The sequence below is a fragment of the Zerene cesonia genome, unplaced genomic scaffold (genome assembly GCF_012273895.1).
Source record: "Zerene cesonia ecotype Mississippi unplaced genomic scaffold, Zerene_cesonia_1.1 Zces_u006, whole genome shotgun sequence".
NCBI classification, from domain to species: Eukaryota; Metazoa; Arthropoda; class Insecta; order Lepidoptera; family Pieridae; genus Zerene; species Zerene cesonia.
The window spans coordinates 482,352-499,607 of NW_024045136.1; the positions used below are offsets into that span (position 1 = coordinate 482,352).

Sequence of the window (17,256 nt, forward strand, 5' to 3'; positions counted from 1 at the left end):
GGTACATTAACAGAAATAACTAACGATGTGCACAGACGCTCCTCGCATAAATATTCACGCAGCCCCAACTTCAGTAATGTAATGCAAATATACGAACCGCCAAAATGTAAAATCAGCTTGAATCAAAAACTCGTCGCGTCGAATGATAACGCTCTCGCTTTGTACAACCCCGACACCAGCAGTCGCACTAGCTCCATTTCGATACAATCGCTCGATTCGGATAGATCGAAATATCAATTGCGCACTAGGTCTTTGCCGCACAAGAGAAGCGCGGATGCTAATTGTCTATACAGAACTAGGTCGCACAGTAGCTTTATCAATGCGTATATAAAAGATCCGGAACCGTTGCACTTTCACGTGCCTAAATGCAATAGTTGCGGAGCTCTTAGCAATTGCTATGCCTGGGAAATACCTAAAATTGATCCTAGGTACAAACAATACGGCGCCGCGTATTACTCCATAGATAATATACCACAAAAGGTTACGGATAGCGACTCGAATGTTATGTCGAAGATTGTGATAGTAAAAAAAGACGTGATTCCGGTACTCAAGTTGAAAAACGACGAGGAATTTGTTGAAAGCCAAGAATTCACAGAGGATAACTATTTTGAGGATATAGGGAATAGCTTTTCTAAGTCGCGTACTGTGATAGATAATATTGAACACAGTTATAATGAAGGCGACACGAATACCGATGAAAAGAACGATGGGAAAGATTCTCACTGCGTTTATAGAGCTGAGTGTGTCAACGTGGAAACTGATACCTTGACTGAAGATTTAAATAACAATACATTAGAGTCGATTGAAGGCGAATATCATAGTTTTACTGACGCAATGGATTTTGAAGAGGTCGTCTATGATAGTCCAGTAAAAGATTTAGTTGAAAAGGACATAAGAGATTATTCAATACCGATTAATTTCTATTGCGACGATTATACCAGGAAGGATAGTCCAAGAACGTCGCCATTGAAGAAAAAAGATATTGTCAAACAAATAGTTTTAGAGCCTATACTTGAAGAGTCAAAGAGTTATGAGGAAACAAGTAATGATAGCAAAAAGATTGTATGTAGAGATACGTCTCACAGAACTGAGACTGGTGTTAGTAAAGAATTGGAAGTAATAGATGATATAAACGTGAAAAATAACGAAGTCCCTGAGATACCAGTGTTTAATGAATTTAAACGCCCGTCAGACATTATAGTTGAAAATGACATGAAATCGAGCTATGAAGTAACATGCAGCTCTGGTATTGCTATCGCAAGTTTCGATTCAACAGCTGAGTTTGAAAAATATGAAATTATAAGTGACATTATAGCTGTGTTATTGAATGGTATTGATTTTGAAGTTATAAAATGTAAAAGTGTCAATATTGAGACTATAACAAAAATGCCTGATAGTACAAATGAATTTCCTACCAGCAAATCGATACTCGTAGAAAGTGTTTCCTTTTCTATCACGGATATCGTTAGGAATATTGAATGTAATGTAAATGAAGCTCCTTCAATTGATATAAGCAATTCGTATATGCATAATTCAGTTAAAATAGCAGAGGCCGTACTTTACTATGTGTTTAATAGAGCAATTGGCATTAGCGTTAGTCGAAATAAGTCAAATAAGATGACAAAGTCTGTAGTAACGATAGTTGATGTGGAAGATATATTATTTACAACATCCCGTCATTGGATAAATCTATTCGATGCATCTATATGTAAAGCTGATGATGAAAATTTTAAAGAAAATGACGTGGTGAAAGTTACTGATCACACGTCAAAATTTACGCAAATTGAATGTGATTGTGAAACTAATATAAGTGATTTGCAAGAATTAAATAGTATTATTCATGGCATCCCTCTTTATCTGGACAATATCGGTTCGAACACGTCTGAGAGTAATGAGGAATTGCCAACATTTGAATATGAGAGCGACAATCAGGAACAATATCGTAACAATCAAACCCCAGATAAAGATAACACTGATCGACCTATGGAAGCAAGCGACGTAAACGATTTAAACTCAGGCTTCATTGAAACAGATAATCACGATGTCGAAAATAACAGCTTCGACATTGCATCCGATATCATCTGCGCTTTGCTTGAGAAATCTCTTCTGGAGACAAGTTTCGCGTTGGAAAAGAGCGCAGTAGTAAATATATCGTTGAACGAAACGTTCGTTTTGGAAGAGAACGAACGAATGAACGAAGCTTTCCTCGACTCAGAGTACAGTCGATCGTCAACGCCGCGTAACGATAGCGTCTTTGAAGTGTGCACGGAATCTCCAATCAAACACATGGACAGTTTGTACGAAAGAGATGACTCCATATTGGGGTCTCCTTTCATCAAAACAGCTCAAGTACTGCCTATGTCGCAGACGGCGCACAGAGGCGGCATCAAATATTGGGTTTCCTTCACAGATGATACTCCAATCGAAACTGAACACCAGAAACCCTTAAGGAAATTTAACGATGAAACACTACCTAGTTATTTGGTAGTTAACTTTGATTCGGACAATATTGCTAGTGAATGCTTGGATAGATCCAATCGTCGTAGCGTTTTATTGGAAGACAGTGGTGTTAACGAATTTTCGAATGAAACATACTCCAAGTATGACAGCTGTGAATCAGAAGCAATAATCGATGATAGAAGGGAGAAATTGCTGTATGATACTAGATACTGTAGTAGACGATTGGCATCCAGCTGGCCGACATTACACGACACTTTATTTTATCGGATTATTAGCAATTTTAGAATGACCGAGAGTTTTGATTTGAGCGATTTGACCTATACTAGATTTGAAAATAGCTTGTGATCGGTTGTGATGACGTTCCATCGACCAATAGCGTTCGCAATTGTGTTCCAAATTCGAATGGTGCAATTCTATTGGTCGATACTTTAGGGTAGAATTTTATGAATCTAATATTTTATGAATTAATTTTAACACTTTTTAACGTCAATTTGTTTAGTATTTTAAAATACATAAAATGTTTGGTACTTGTATAATTTTAATGCTGCGACGGATTTTAAGTCATATACTAACCCTTTATATATATACCTGAACTCAGTTTATCACATTCTTGCTAACTTTAAAATAAATTAAGAGTGATAAAGACAGGGAGGTTACTGTGACTCGATAAGCGCCATCACTTTTCCACGCTGGAATTAGTACTGCTTTACGACGCCGCCGTAACCCCCTCATGTTGATAATTAATCAATCACTACATTATCAGTACTGTACCCAAAATTTCATATAGATATGATAAGCTGTTTTCGCGTGAAAGAGTAACAAACATCCATCCATACAAAATTTAGTGACTATATTATAAGAAGGATTGCTTATACCTTCTATTTAAGATGATTTCAAAGCAACTCAATTAAGTTTATTTTTTTTGTAATTAAAAGATGTTACCCTGTCCAAAAAGTTCAATAGGTATATAATTTAAAATCCTTTGGGTTATTAGTCTGTGTGTAATTGTTTGCTGGCATTTTATTTATGTGATTTTTATTTTATGTTCTAATAAACTTATGCATGTGCTGTGTTTGATTTATTAATGTTTGCTAACCAATGAATGTTCACTGTGTTAATTATGGCTTGTTTCTTTCTGGCGCTTTCTTATGTATGCACTTATTAATTTATTTGTTTGTTTTATTTTTTTTTGTATTGTTGTGAGGGCGTGCGTGGGTTCGATTCCCATTGTTGAAAATAATTTTGGTATCCCTTCCCTTTTTTTTGGGTTATTTTTTTAGAAAGAAATTTAATAAAAGCGTAGAGAATTTTACACGCTTGGAAAACCCATTATAAGTTTCCAAAGTAATAATTGATTACGAGCTGTGAGGCAATGCTTTTGCTTAATGCTAACTGCTTAAGCGCACTGATATTTATGAAAGTGAAACTTTTATTACATCGTCTCAAATATTTCGGTCTGTGTATCGCGTGTCGCATGACGTTCGGCCGCGGAGTGGGGATATAGTGACAGGCGCTCGTCAGAGCGGCCGAGGCCGATATGGCGGCGTCTATAGTTCCATCAGCTGACCGTCACTTAAATATCTATCATGTGAATTAAAGTTTCACTTTTACCGTGGTTTTATAAAACCACAACATTTTTTTTTTATGCAAGAGAAATGAGTAATTTTTAAGGCACGTTTTATGAAGCATTGGTGAAAGATTGCACGGTTGATAAACTGATAAACTTTGTTTACTAACATAAGTGAAGGGTAAGTTCATATTTATTTTAATTAAACTGACAAATTTTTGTAATAACCCGGGTTGGTGGTTGATAAATTATAGCCTATTAGACGCTCGTTGCGGCTCCGCCCGGATGTCAAGATACCTGTTTTATCCGAAGGAAGCTTTTAATCGGGATAATAAGTATCCTATCACCCAAGTCAGCTCATACCCTGTCTGTATAACAAATTTCATCAAAATCCGTTCTGTAGTTTCAGCGTGATTCAGCGCTAGACAAACTCAAAATCCCTTTATAATTTAAATATAGATTAATAAAAGAATTAAGTGTACATTTCCCTCTTAATTTTTTTTTATTCTTAAATTTTGTAATGGTACTGGCATATTAAGTAAAAAATGTTTCTTTGAAATGGTAATTAAAATAACTTTCTTTCCTTATTCCAGTTAAATAAGTTCAGTTTATAATTAACTAGCTGCGCCCCGCGGTTTCACCCGCGTAAGTCTGTATCCCGTAGGAATATCGGGATAAAAAGTTGACTAGCTGTTATTCCAGTTGTGCACCTAGCTACGTACCAAATTTCATTGCAATCGGTTCAGTGGTCTTTGCGTGAAAGAGCAACAAACACACGCATTTGTAATATTAGTAGGATAGTAGGATTAATAAATGACATGAAATAAGATTTCTTAAACAGATGAATCCTTGGGATTAAATTTATAATAAAATAAATGTAATATAAGACCGGCATCACTCCGATGGATTATTTCTATTGTAGCCATTGTGAAGTTTTATATAATCTTTCATAAGATTAATGTAATAATGTTAAATATTTCCAGGTGAGCACACCCTCAACGGAGACCATTCTGACGCGCACCAGAGCACCTTCTCGCACAGCAGTAAAGAGGTGAGTTTTATCATCATCACCATGATTACATACTTGTAATACTTGTAATAATGGGCTGACGATGGCAATAATCATACAGTACAGACAGTAATATTGCAGGGATGTACACATACATACATACGGAAATTATTAAAGCGTAGATATTACATAAAAAATATATATTTCCGTCATATTTTTTTTAACCACCGTATGTTACGTTCAGACGCCTCCTTGGCACAGTGGTAAACGCGTGAGCGTAGAACCGAGGTGTCCTGGGTTCGATTCCCGGGGGGGGGGGAGAATAAAAAAAAAAGTCTCGGTCTGGCAGGACACAGAAGGCTGATCACCTACTTGTCCATAAAGAAAATCGATCAGTGAAACAGATGTATATCATCTGCCCCATACCCCACTAGGGGACACGGGACTTCACTATGTTACGTTCAGTATTTTTAGTTATATTTTTAAATTTATTAATTATACGTTGACTGTCCAGGGATCACCTTCAAAGGAGGTCTCCACCGAAGACTCCCCCAAGAAGGACAAAAAGAAGAAGAAGGGCCTCAGGACGCCCTCCTTCCTCAAGAAGAAGAAGGAGAAGAAGAAGGACAAGTCCAGCACGCCACAACCAGCTTAGAGGTGATTAGATTCATCATCGGATGATCACTTTTTTATGTGAATGAAAATTGAAACAGCCACGTTCGTCTGTCAAACATTGTTATGTGAGAAATTTTAGGTGTAAGCGAAGCAAGGAATTTGTACTAATTTTTTGTGCACGTTCCTTCGGTTAATCTGATAGATAATTTTTTAGTCTAGAGTCAATATCGTCCGTGTGACTGACTCACTGTTTCTCGTAGCTTGCTATGTGTGAAAATATTTATATAATGATTTTTCTTTTTTTGTAGTTTTTGTATGGATGAAAATTTTAAACATAGATTTTGTTCACAGATAAAATTGACAAACTACACTGCCATCTCGCTTTCAAAATACTTGTAATTTTAAGGTTGGATCCACAATGCAGCCGACAATGAGTTTTGCTTGAATATTCCCATTTTTTACGTGTACCCACCTATTTGGCGGCAAAAAGCCTAAGCCTAGGGCATCGCTTGCGCGTCTACGCGGAACTGGACTGATTTGGTATTTTAGCATGACAACACTGTAAGTCTATGGTTGCAATGACAGAAACAGATGTCAAAGTGTGACTGTGAGCTGCGGATGACAGATGTCAAACTTTGACAGATGAAATTTTGTTGTATCCTCGTGTGATGGGCGTCAAATTATATAAAAAAGAAACGTCTAATTAATGTAATAAAATGTGTTTCTTATCAATTGAATAAGGAATATTGAAATAACTTTTCTGACTCAAGACGCGAATTAAGATGTGTTAAAAAAAATAGTTTCCTGGAATCAAAAGGTCACAAAGCTAATAAAAAAGAAAAAAAAAAATACAAAACCATGTTCAGTTCCAAGTAGTGTTAGTAACTAAGAGCTATTTAACGCAGAAGTTTGTATTTATTTAAATGAAATGAAATCAGCGAATCAGAATTAATTCTTATGACTTGCCAAGCGTCTTATGATGTTGATATTTTAAAATTACTTTCGTTAAAATAATTATAATTTGAAGTTGTCCGTACATTTTGAGCGTAAAATTTAATTTTAATACTCAATGGAATTCCTATATTTAAGAAATCATTGTTTTTTTTTAATGAACTTGATGGATTTTATTTCTACCTAGTATATTGTTGTTACATATGAAATCGTTATAAATTTCATTCGAAAATTAATCAAAATAATCGGACACTTCTTTTGGTGCATTCTGTACGTATAATTGTATTTTTTTATACTAGCATGTAATGCTTTTAATGTTGGGGCTGCCCCCTTCGCCATTCGTGCTTTTAAAAATGGCCACCCAATACATTCCCGCTGAAAATGGCGGTCGTGTACTGAGTCGCCATTACAAGAAATTAAATATAATATATTATAGCACTATCGATGTACATTTAAGATTTTATCGGCTAGCCTACTTTGGTAGATTTTTTAAATTATTATTTTTTTGTTTAACGACATGATTGATTCAATATGGCGGGTCACTAACCACAGATTAACACAAAAACATTGTTACGCGCCATTAATTGACAGTCCGCCTGTATTTTACGTACACAACAAAATATAGACACGAAAAAATAAAATAAAATGAACGTCACCGCCATGTTGTAAAAATCATTATATTACAGTACACAGTAATTAATTTGTTGTTACTTCGATAGTTTTTAAACGAGAAATTATATTTTTTTCTATTTTTTACTTTTTTTTTCGTCTGGGTTTTATCAATTTGACATTACCTAGAATTAAGTCTAGCGTTGTTAAAATGACAAGTTGATTTTTATTAAACCGTTGTAGTAAGACATTGTTGGACCATAGATAAGATGTGGTACTTTTAACACCGGTGTTGCCAGGTTTATGATTTTCTCCCGATTTTTTTGATATTTTTACACTTTATTTGCTACTTTATTTTATAGGATTTTGAGGGTGTTAGCACATTATACAGTGTTTATTTAACTGCTATCCGGTGTTAAAGGAAAACCTAGTGCGGTTCAACGTTATGTATTTACGAGATAATATTAAGGCTACTTTATCGTTAATAGTGGAAAAATCGATTTAATTCCGACCGAGTTCGCTATCGAGTGGGTTCATATTATTATCTGAGGAGAAAGAGCTTTTATATCGATAAAAGAAATCAAGCAAATGTTAACTATGATTTTTTTTAGAATTCATTAAAATTAGTGGTAAAAAAAAGGAAATAATATTGTTTATACATTGCTCGTTCAGTATGAAATCCACTACGCGTTAAAGTAACGTAAGTGCGTATAGCACGCAATGTATGCGATGTGTTCCACTGTTAATGTTCAGGTATATTCTGTAATCTTTGAAATTATGACACTGGCATTCTGTGCAACTTGTGTATTTGTATTGAAATAAATTATTAGTTTTATGGTGTGTTTTATTTATTCAATACTTTCAATACTAGCTTTCCGGCCGCGGCTTTGTTCGCGTAGACTACTAGATTTTGTATTTCATATATTTCCGAAGATGAGGCAGCATAATTTTTACCACTTGAAAGGGTATAATCTCTTTTGAATTTATTTTGGCAAAAATTTAAAAAACTCGAATTTTATTTTTAAAGAATTACCTAATAACACTTCATTTAATTGCGTTTTCAAATTTGTTGTTTGCATGCATCTGTAGCCTAATTTTTTATGTAGTCTATAAGTATACTAGATAAAATTATGTCACATTCTATCCAGTGGATTTACATACTTGACGTACATACAATCAGAGAATACCGATATTGGATTTGATTTGACGAACAGAAAATAACTCAGTTTTCATTGGCTTTGGGTTCATAACACATCCATATTACATATAAATAAATCTTATGAAAATATTTAATTGAATGAACAGAAGTGGGTCCTGTAATTGTTTAATTATATGTATGGTTTATTATTTAAATATTAGCCCTTATTATAATGAATATATGAGCCTTTAGCTATTGATACTTAGGGGACGATAAGACCTTAAACGATGCACGCATACATGCGTAAATGTCATCGCTCCAAAATAATAACACGAGATTTACTAAAAATCTCATGATTGTCCTTATAAAAATAAAGCACTACTAAATTTCTTTTGTAAGAATAATGTGCAATAATATGGTTCTTTTTAAAACAACGTAAAGGTTTTCTGATGGTTTTAAAGTTGGTAAAAGTGGCTAAGCATTCAGAGAGATGGAACATTTATTACAGAAAAGGAACTGTCTTAAATAATAAAAAAGAAACGTTAATTCAGTTAGCGATTGGCCGTCCGTTGTTCTTATGTCATCAATATCACTTCAGTGATAAGTCATGATTTAAATTTAAATCATCGTTTGCGTAACATACTGATAGTACGGCTCACTTTGGAGACAAATCCTGAAATTTGAATGTATACTTTAATTGCATTTAGTCAGGTCTACAATACATCCCACTACATTTTTTATACACGTCCATCTACCATAGACTCTTTTTAGATTTTTGGACACTTGACATCTTTCAAAACAGAATTTTCTTGTCAATGATTTATTTAATCTATCAAAATTAAGTGGTAAAATTTGAATAAAAATTTAACCATAAAATGGTTGGATGCAAGTACATGTATGATAATGAAGGTGACATCTACTGAGAATGAATTTCATAGCGGACACATGGAGACTAAAGGTGTGTGTTTTATTAAGAACATAGTTTTTTTTTTAATTTGATTGGAATGTTAATGATACAAATAGGATAAGATCCAATAGCTCGATTCTGCAGGAAGATCAGTATTTTATGCAATCATTTATTTTATATAAATATTGACGGAGTGTCATTTTGATGCTCTAAAATTGACTGAAGCGTTCCAAGCTCTCAACGCTCTTACGTACCGCGTGTCAGATTGCTGACCTGACGCCGCGCTATGACGCCGAATTACGTTTTACTACGCGGTATATACCGCCAAACAGCGACTGCGTTTTGACCCACGCTATGAATACGAGTTTTATCAGACAAAGTGAGATGGTCATAATATACGTTGTTGTGCCTTATTACGTTCGTTTCCACAGTTCCACAGTTTTTTCGAGTACACAGAAAACCGGCGTGAAATAATGGCATGCTATTGTGATTCGTATGGTGAGTGGGGGTGTCGGAAGCCAATCCCGTAGACGCGTGTAGCGCATTCGCAGAGGCACAGATGATCGCTTACCATCAGGCGAATCACCGGCTCAGTTGCCCGCTGTGACATAGAAAAAAACTCCCCTGTAGTTTCCAATTCTTCAGGAATAATTTTTGTATGTGATTCCATTCATCCAATATATGAATTTCTTGAAAAATTTTCTTATTCCAAAGACCTCATGTTGCTGGTAAATGTTTGTTGATCAACAATGTTGTTTGAATCATCATCATCATCATCATCAGCCCATACACGTTTCCACTGCTGGGACACAGGCACACACAGACAAGTCCGGGTTGGCAGATGTCACATGTCGTCAAACTTTTGATTCTTGGACATGCCGGTTTCCTCACGATGTTTTCCTTTACCGTTTTGAGCAGTGATGTTACACATGCGCAGATAAATTGAAAAATCAATTTATTTCCTGCCCGCTCCCCTGGTCGCGAACCCCGGCTTGTCGATTTTAAGTCTGAGGTCCTCACCACTGAACCATAACTACTTTCTGTTGTTTGAAAATTTGTATAAATTTTGACGCCTCTCCGATGAGAACTTTTCAACCGCGTTATCAATTTTACAACAGGCAGCAAATATTTGACATGTTGATTCAGCTATGTTGCATATATTTAGGTACCCAGTTACTATGGATGCGTATAAATGGGGCTTGTGTAAATATTTACGAGTATAACTTCACGGATTATGATTTAATAGACTACCTATAATATCTCTATATTTCTATTCTCGTCTATATTGAAGAATGCATGTTGTGTGTGTGTAAGTGAAGTGAATTAATGCACGTCTTTATTCGCTCAAATGTTGTTAACAATTTCAATCAAGCGTCCAAGATAACATTTCTCAAAATATTCGTGCAATCTATGTATTTTACGTACCTAATCAATTCACGTTTTATAATAATTCTGAATAATTAAACAATAAGTTGCAGTTTACTCCCAAAAGAAGATTAAGGCGATCTTCGTGTTACACATGTCGTCAGAAATCGTCGCAAAAAATTCAAAAGCCGCGCTACGGCTTTCACACGTCAGCTGTTCACTGCCGCATGTGTGGAGACACCCTAATGGAGCTATGCAAAGAGGGCTACAGGAAGCTCACTTGCGACCCTGAGTCTAGATTTTTTGAAGTCATGTGCAAATTGTGCGATATACTCCTTGCTCTGGCGCATGACTGTGTTTGGATGTTTCGTCAGTTATGCTGCTGTCTTTTGTTTAGTTTGCGTTGAATAAATTGTTGTAATAATTTTTGTTTTTTCCTTTATTTTTAACTTTTCAATATCATTTAAAAAGGTTGAGGCATTTACAAACTACATGAATCGGCAGTCACAAAGGGCATAAGATTTCTATGAATAGAATCATTCATCTTTTTTATACAAACTCAATGAGATATGAAATAATTAACTGCGCCCCGCGGTTTCACCCGCGTAAGTCCGTAACCCGTTGGAATATCGGGATAAAAAGTTGCCTATATGTTATTCCAGTTGTCCAGCTGTCTACGTACCAAATTTTATTGCAATCGGTTCAGTAGTTTTTGCGTGAAAGAGCAACAAACACACACGCATCCTTACAAACTTTCACATTTTTAATATTAGTAGGATAGCAACATTGTTTGATTTGCTATTGATTGTACAAAATTGTATAAAAAGTGAACGCCAATTGAATACAAAACTCGAAACTACTTGTTTGAAAAAAAGGAAAAATAAACGGTTAAAATCAGTCGGAGCAAGATGAGTCAACTATTTATATTTGTTACGCTCAAAGGCCGATAGCTCAGTCAGCGAAAAATGTATCTGATGACGAAATCAGTTTTGTGGTTAAATGAAAATACTTACGTTGTATTTTCAAGCAAACACACAAAAGCCACGATTCCTGTCATAGATTATACACTTATATAGTGTCGTTTGCTTCCGTGCAGTGGCGTAGCTATCATAGGGCCAGGTGGTGCAGTGCACCAGGGCCCCGGAGCTCAGGGGGCCCTCTAACCTCAGCTTTGAAAGAGGGGAGGAAGGCGGAAAGAGGGGAGGAGGGCCCGATTCTTTCCCTATGCACCAGGGCCCTTGTCCCCCTAGCTACGCCACTGCTTCCGTGGTATGTAACCAAGTCTCAGTCTAATTTGTTTTCGGTCTTTCAATAGAAGGCATAGAAAAGCTCATTTCTATCCATAAATTTTTCATTTTACTATTTTGCAGAATAGATTATAATTATATTGCAGAATAGAGATAGTATTTTAACAAACAAACCGTCTCAAAGTTATTAAAACTAGACCGTCTTTCAAATTAAAAAAAAAACGTCAAAATTGGTTCACAGTCAAAAGTTCTTTAAATGACTCAATTCCCTTGAAAATCAAATTCACTCACTTAAAAATAAAAAAATAAAACAAACATAAAAAACTTAATAATTTTATTATGTCCATACTTTTTACAAATAACAACAACCTTACTTACTTTAATAATAATTATTGCTACCTTGTGATAAAACCGGTGATCGTGGGCAAGTTAGTGCTTCGAACAAACTTAAAAAATAAAAAAAAAAACACTACAATTAAACACAACTTAAATTACATACATATACATCTTTATATTCTGGCCACAAAAAACCAGATTCTTACGGTCTTATTCATAAAAAGTTATTACACATCTAAAGACTCGCTATAATACGATTTATGAAAAACGTTATTCATAAACGCCAACAGTCATAACATAGGCAAATTATAACGACATTTTAGTTAAAGAACGTTCATGAACAAACAATTTTATCAAACGACATATAAACTTATAGCTTTAACTAATGCATACTTAAAACGTTCGATATGATATTTTTATGAATAAGACCGTTAACTTTTATCCGGAAAAAAAAATCCTGTCGTTTTTCTTTACTGCAATTCGGAACCACCACCTTAAATCTAGTACCCGCAAAAACATTCATGAAACACCAACAGTATTAACGGAACATTTGTCTGATGTTATATAAAAATAGGCAGTCAATGCATTGACAAAATAGCGGCTAAAACATGTCCGTCTTGGTCGAAATTAATTGAAAACCATCCAGCAGTTTAAGTATAATTTGCAAACAAAAACTTAACTTACAAAATTTACAAATGTCTATGAAAGTTCTATATTTTTGCTGAATTTTAGTTTCGAAATTTAATAACCGCCCCTTTTTTATACATGATGCTTATCAATTTGACCATCTTAATTTTCTTTTATTTATTTTATGTTTTATCAAATTAAGTGACTGATGCTACTGTACCAGTAGATAGTAGACTAGTAAGGGCCACTATAGAAATAAGCATTTTATTTTCGTAAGCATTATAATATTCAAACAATATTTACTCCTTATATGATGGCAACTTCCCATCTGCCAGTATGGCAGGGTCTTATTCAGATGACTTCCATAATTTTTAACCGACCTTCTCAAAAATGGAGGAGGTGTTTGTTTCGACTGTATTTTGACGTAATTCTTTTTTTTATAGGAAATTTTGTCATTTGATCCCATTTTAATCTTTAATCTTACCTTCCCTAAAACATTCGCGCCTTTTTTTCGTAGAAAATAGTAAACATAGAAATGATTCGTAGAAAATATAAAAATAATTACTATCGTATCGTTTTGTTTAGTGCTGGTATTAAGCGTACGTAATTAGCTTTTTTATTTATTTTTTATCTCTAAACCCCGCTACCGCCATTTTGTCAATGTCACATGCAATGAACATACAGTTGTCTCTTTCTTTCCAATGAAAAGGCCTATCGCAAACATCGTGCCGTCTCATTATTGTATTTATTATGCTAACAAAAGCAAGAAAAAAAGAAAAAAAAAATCTAAATAAAATGCATTTGTGATTTGATACTTTTGTTAATTGTAATTATAATGTAAATTTATCAATAATATCGATGATATGTGCTTATCATTTGTGTTTTCTTTTGAATAAAAATTATAAAACGATAATTACGTGAACCTGGGGCTTGGGGCATACGCTTCTAACAACGCCATCTGCGCTCAACACAGTATTTTCTTTACGTGTGGTTGAATTTCATTTGCCTTAATGTATGTAGAAATAATTTTCCAACGATTTTCCTGTGATTCATTCTCTTAAACGTGTAGAATTTAAAGCGATTTTATATATTTTCTGATACATCCGTAAAGGACAATTGATTGCATAAAAAATATAATTAACATGCTTTAATTCCGTAATCTAATTGAATTTTCTATCCATTGTGCCAACGAAACGATTACATAAATTAAAAAATTGCCTAAACTTTAATTAATAATTACATTTTAATTGTGAAAATAAATAAAAGCATTTTCATTTTAAATCATAATACTTAACCAGATGCCGTCAAATAAAAAATAACACAAATCATATCGTATAAAATATAAACAACCATCGTACCACAAAGCACCCAATTCAATTTCATTGCCAATATGATTTCCATATCACATGTATGCACGCATGCATGGTTCGTTATCAAATGTCGCATGAGGGTCCCTATGCATGCATATGTTCATTTTAACTGTATGAATTGCATTGCCCGAATGAGCATACTCGCATATGCAACTATAACCACACGGATTAGACATGCATGCGTGCATGCATGCAACGCACGATTTAAACACTTCCAACGCATATGCGAGGAAAATGTACAGATGGTCTCACTCATACGATTAACCTTCAAACGCCACGTGATAAACGCCTCCGCATATGCGCAACATCACGCACCACTCACGCATAGCATATGCCACTGTGTTGAACGCATTCACAAATCACAAGAAAACCACATGGAACACCCACGACGTAACTGCGTGTACGCACGACTCGCGCACGCATGCACTACGCATGCATATGCGACTCCAGACCGAATGTGTCGAGCCTAACCAGCTGCGTGCCATGTATAGTCCGCACATGGATCCTCAGGTAGCTGGGCCGCGTGAAGAACTTGTAACATATATGGCACTGGTATTTCTTCAGGCCGGTGTGCGTCTCCAGGTGCCGCTTCAGCTTGCCCCTGGTGATGAAGCCCTTGCCACACTGCTGGCAAATGAACGGCTTCTCCTTGGTGTGCGTGAAGCTGTGCAGCTTCAGGTAGTAGTGCAGCTTGAAGGCCTTGTTGCACACGCCGCATATGTACTTCTTCTCCTCCACCTGGTCGATGTTCTCTATCGCGATCTTCGAGCCGTGGCTTTTCAGGTGCTCCTCGAGGTAGTAGAAATGCTGGAACACCTCGCCGCATATGTTGCACACGCGGCTCCGCTCGTCGGCCGGTATGACGTCGGCGAGGTTGTGCGCCTCGCCCTTCTTGGGGATCTTGCGCGCGTTCTGCAGCACCATCGCCAGGATTTCGTTGCGGTTCTCCTCTTGTATGCTGTGGATTTTAAGTTTTCAGATTGGTATTACAATATATTTTGAATGGAGAACAGTTTGGATAATTTAACTTTATTAATAGTCGTAGGTTTGACGTGGGAGTCGAGCACGCTTCGGCACGAATTGGGCAGGCTCGCACCGGGGAAGTACCACACTCCCACAGAAAATCGGCGTGAAATAACAGCTTGCTATTGTGTTTCGTATGGTGATTAGGGGAGGCCCATATCCTTTTCCTCACCATTCCGTCTATTCCTTCTTTCCAGTCGTCAATCCTTTCCTTGTCCCTTATCCCTTAAAAGCGGGCAGCGCATTCGCAAGGGTCTAAGCCTCTGCAAATGTCCATTATCATCAGGCGACATAAAAAGATGATATCAGCTCGGTATGACATAAAAAGAGGATTAATTCAAGTTAATCAAAATTAGTCAAAGAGGAATTTGCGCATTGGTGTCGCGAACTATTTCCACCTGACATTTCACGGGAAAGTTAATATTTAATACATTTGACGCACAAAAAACATTTTTAAGAAAAATCCTGCTAACATTATAAACGCAAATGTGTAAGTATGGATTATTGTGTTATTTGTCCGTATGAAATTTCGTCAAGAGATAGATCAAGAGGTCTGGATTAGCACATAGGATACTTTTCGCCCGGGTACCAAGCGAGTGACGCCGCGGGTTACATCGAGTATTTAAATATACTTTTTTTTTCCTTTATAGCTTCTTTTAGTTAATAATTTATAAATATAAAAATGGTTTTTCCTTATGTTTACACTAGCGGTCCGCCTCGGCTTCGCTCGTGGTACATATATACCCTGCATGCCTTCCTCAACAAATGGGCTATCTAACACTGAAAGAATTTTTGCAAATCGGACCAGCAGTTCCTGAGATTAGTGCGTTCAAACAAACAAACTCTTCAGCTTTATAATATTATAGTATAGACAATGAACATCTACAGAGCTTGGTGCCTTTGCAAATGCCTTAACCACTTTTATGGGAAATTCTTCAAGCACTCATCATTCTTCACACAAACCGACACCAAACAACCCCAGAGACACTCACACCCCCTCCCGTTGGTGCAGTTACAATCTGCAGAGCTAGGTGCAGATGGTAAAAGGCTCTATCATTCTTTTTTTTTATGTTATAGCGGACAGCTGAGCTGGTGGTTCGCCTGATGTAAAGCGATCACCACCGCCCATAAACATTCGCAAAGGTAGTACCTCTGTGAATGCGCTGCCCGCTTTTATGGGGTAAGGGAAAAGGAAAGGATTAATGACTGGAAAGAAGGAATGGACTAGGACGGGTGAGGAAAAGGAAACGGGCCTGCGGCTCCCCCACTCACCGTACGAAACACAGTGGCATGCCACTATTTCACGCCGGTTTTCTGTGGGGGTGTGGTACTTCCCCGGTGCGAGCTGGCCCAATTCGTGCCGAAACGTACTCGACCCCCACAATAACAAACAAAATTCTTCACACAAACCGACACCAAACAACCTGAGAGATACTTACACCCTCTCCCGTTGATGCAGTTAACATTTGCAGAGCTAGGTGCTTTCAAACACTTCTAAAGGAAATTCGTCAAGCACTCATCATTCGTCACACAAACCGACACCAAACAACCCGAAAGACACTTAGAGAACACTTACACCCCCTCCCGCTGGTGCGTCGCCAGGTGCATCTGCACGTGGTACTTGGTGTTGAACATGTGCGCACAGACGGGGCACTCGTACTTCAGCACGTATTTGTCCACGCTGTGGCTGATGAGGTGCCGCTGCAGCTTGCACTGGGCGCTGAACGACTTGGTGCATATGTCGCATATGTACTCGCGCTCCGGCTTGTGGTTCTTCCGGTGGTATATCTGAAACGGACGGGCGGGCGGGGTGTACACCAGGTGTGCGTGAGTGTGTATGTGTGCGGGTCTTGTTGATTGAATTTATCGAAATAGTATCATTTTAATAAAAGAAAAAACGAAACTGCTTTCAGTCTTGCTGAATCGAGAAGATTCGCGAAGAATCATGAAATCGGTTTAAATTTTTTGCATAAACAACAAGAAAAAAAATATAGTCTATTTGAAAACTTCATCCTTAATTGAAATCGGTTGA

At 36.5% G+C, this 17,256-nt stretch overlaps 2 protein-coding genes across 5 annotated transcripts in view; one reads left to right on the top strand and one right to left on the bottom strand.

Annotated features, from left to right (window-relative positions):
- Window positions 1-8,046, top strand: part of LOC119838924 (protein hu-li tai shao) — a 77,671-nt gene extending 69,625 nt beyond the window's left edge. For all 4 annotated transcript variants that reach the window (XM_038365066.1, XM_038365068.1, XM_038365067.1 and 1 more), the window contains 3 exons: window positions 5,011-5,078; window positions 5,551-5,693; window positions 6,003-8,046. In XM_038365066.1, coding sequence (XP_038220994.1) covers window positions 5,011-5,078; window positions 5,551-5,691 — 209 coding nt within the window. In that variant the 3' untranslated portion in view covers window positions 5,692-5,693; window positions 6,003-8,046. The remainder of the gene's footprint in view (window positions 1-5,010; window positions 5,079-5,550; window positions 5,694-6,002) is intronic.
- A 4,139-nt stretch (window positions 8,047-12,185) lies between these two features.
- Window positions 12,186-17,256, bottom strand: part of LOC119838917 (zinc finger protein 700-like) — a 12,983-nt gene continuing 7,912 nt past the window's right edge. The window contains 2 exon segments of the mRNA XM_038365058.1: window positions 12,186-15,159; window positions 16,801-17,012. Coding sequence (XP_038220986.1) covers window positions 14,628-15,159; window positions 16,801-17,012 — 744 coding nt within the window. The 3' untranslated portion in view covers window positions 12,186-14,627.